Genomic DNA, 2503 nt, shown 5'->3' with positions numbered 1-2503 from the left:
CAGCAGGAGATACCCAGACCCACCTGGATGTTCCTCTCGCAGTCCGTCTGCTGGTGCAGCGCCAGCTCGCTCTCCAGCACGAACTTCTTGCCGCACTTGTCGCAGATCTGCATGCGCCGGTGCGTGACGTTCATGTGCTTCTCCAGGTACCAGCGCGTGTTGAACACCCGCGGGCACTTCTCGCACGTCAGCGTCTCCTTCTCCTCGCACTTTGCTTTGTGCACCGCTGCCCCTTTGGGCTCTTTGGCCGTTTTCCTCCTCCTGCGGGCGGGTTCGGCGCTGCGGCCGCGGCCCCGCGTGGCTCTGCCGGGCGGAACCGGCACCGGAGCGGCGGCGGCGGCGGTGGTGGTTCTGCGCGTCCTCCTGGGGCCGGCGCCGCTTTTTTCCGGCCTTTTTTCCTTCTTTTTCTTCTTCTGCCTCTCGTTCTCCTCGTARTCGTTGCTGTCCTCGGTGGCCTCGGCCGCGCTGTCGCCGCTGTCGCCGCTGTCGCTGCTGCTCTGGAGCACCGCGGTCTCTTTGGACTGCGAGGGGACGCCTTTGTCCCCCTTGGACACGTTCAGCGTTTGGTTGTTGAGGTTCACCTCCACGATAATCTGCTCCCTTTTGTAAGAAGTCACTTCATCCTCCTCCTCCTCCTCCTCATCATCATCATCATCATCATCCTCCTCATCCTCATCCTCCTCAGACTCATCCGAGTTGTCCCTTCCCTCTTTGCCGGTCCTTCCGTCCTCCGCGGGGCGGTTCTCCCTGAAGAAAGGCTGTTCCTCCCTGTCCCTGTCCCTGTCCCTGTCCCTGTCCCTGTCCCTGTCCCTGTCCCTCTCCCTGTCCCGATCCTGGGGGTGCCCTTTGCTGCTTTTCCCGTCCCCCAGCCCCGGGAAGGCTCCGCCCGCCTCTCTCCGTCCTCCCTTGGTGGACAGGTCCAGCTCATGGCCGGGGTAGAAGGAGCCCGGTGCCGGTTCCTGGGCCATGGTGGGCGCGGGGGGCTCTCCCGGCGCCTCGGGGTTCATTCGGGGTGGCCTCACGGAGCCCCTTCCATGGCTCCGAGCGCGGCCGGGACGCTCCTCCGGCCCGGAGCCTCTTCCATCCGGGGGAGGGATCACGGCAGGGGCAGCGCGGGGGAAGGGAGCGGAGAGAGACGGAGCATCTCACCTGCGGGGAGAGGAGAGAGAGAGGGGTTAGGGGTGGGATAAATCCCCAAATTCCTGAGGCAGGGAGCAACGGGATGGGGGAAAATCCCGAAATTCCTTCGGCAGGGTGAGAGGAGTCGGGAAAAATCCCGAAATTCCTGGGTCAGGGGTGATGGGATGAGGAAAAATGTGGGATTTCGGAGTCAGGGGTGATGGGATGGGGGAAATACTGAAATTCCTGGGGCAGGGGTGATGGGATGGGGAAAAATCCCGAAATTCCTGGGGCAGGGGACGGGATGGGGAAAATTTGGGATTTGGGATGGGAGAGGGTCAGGGGATGGGATGGGGAAAATCCTGAAATTCCTGTGGCAGGGGGAGAGGGGTCAGGGGTGATGGGATAGGGAAAAATCCCAAAATTCCTGGGTCAGTGGGTGATGGGATCAGGATAATTCTGAGATTCTGAGATGAGGAGAGGGTCAGGGACTGGGAATCACCAGGATGGGGCAAATCCCAAAATCCAGCATCCCAAAAAATCAACATTCCAAAACCCAATATCCCCAAAATCCAGCATCCCAAAAAATCAACATCCCACCTAATCAACATCCCAAAATCCAGCATCCCCAAATCCAACATCCCAAAAAATCAACATCCCAAAATCCTGCGGGGCTGGCAGTGGGGACACAACAGCACAAAGAAAAGGGGAAAAATCCTGGAAATTTGGGAATTCCACGGGAATTCCAGAAAATGCAGCATCACCTCTAATTTAATCCTTTTCCCAGTTTTTTTGGGACATTCCCCAAAATAATCTGGGATTGGTATTTTGCTGACTCAGCACATTCTCCCCCCCCCCGATCAAATTCCCAGTTCCGGAAAAAAATAAAATAAAAGAAACAAAATAAATAAAATAAATAAAATAACATTTAAATAAAATAAAATAAAAATAAAATAAAATCTCTCCAAAATCCCTCCACTAAAACCACGAGAGAAGAATCCCCATGGGATTTATTTTCTCCCATTTTTTTTTCTGGGTGCATAAAAAACCCAAATTAATTAAATTCGAGTTATTTATGCCCAAATCACAATTTCAGGCCTTTCCCACTGCCTGAAATATCTAAAAATCCAAAAATTTGGGGCTGAACTGGGAAATTCCAGGTTTTCCAAGCAATTCCTGCATTTTTAATGCTAAAAAAACCCCAAAAAACAACATTAGAGCTTCCCACCCCCTTGGGCCGCTCATTTTCCTCTTTAATTCMATTTTTATCATTATTTGATCATTTTTAAACCCAAAAAAAATCCCTTTTCTGACCATTTTTAACTTTTTCAATCCCTAAATTCACTAAAACGGGCGCCAAAACTCCTTTTTTTTTCCTCCAAAA

General features: G+C 53.1%; 1 protein-coding gene across 2 annotated transcripts in view; it reads right to left on the bottom strand.

Annotated features, from left to right (window-relative positions):
* LOC130586893 (zinc finger protein 652-like) overlaps nt 1-2503 on the bottom strand; it is an 8179-nt gene that overhangs the window by 1285 nt on the left and 4391 nt on the right. For both annotated transcript variants that reach the window (XM_057387811.1, XM_057387812.1), the window contains exon 2: nt 24-1149. In XM_057387811.1, coding sequence (XP_057243794.1) covers nt 24-1007 — 984 coding nt within the window. In that variant the 5' untranslated portion in view covers nt 1008-1149. The remainder of the gene's footprint in view (nt 1-23; nt 1150-2503) is intronic.

The sequence above is a fragment of the Malurus melanocephalus genome, unplaced genomic scaffold (assembly GCF_030028575.1).
Source record: "Malurus melanocephalus ecotype Western Australia unplaced genomic scaffold, MMel_1.1 scaffold_1384, whole genome shotgun sequence".
NCBI lineage: Eukaryota > Metazoa > Chordata > Aves > Passeriformes > Maluridae > Malurus > Malurus melanocephalus.
The sequence above is the reverse complement of the archived record's forward strand: the minus strand, read 5'-3'. Positions and strand labels throughout refer to the sequence as shown.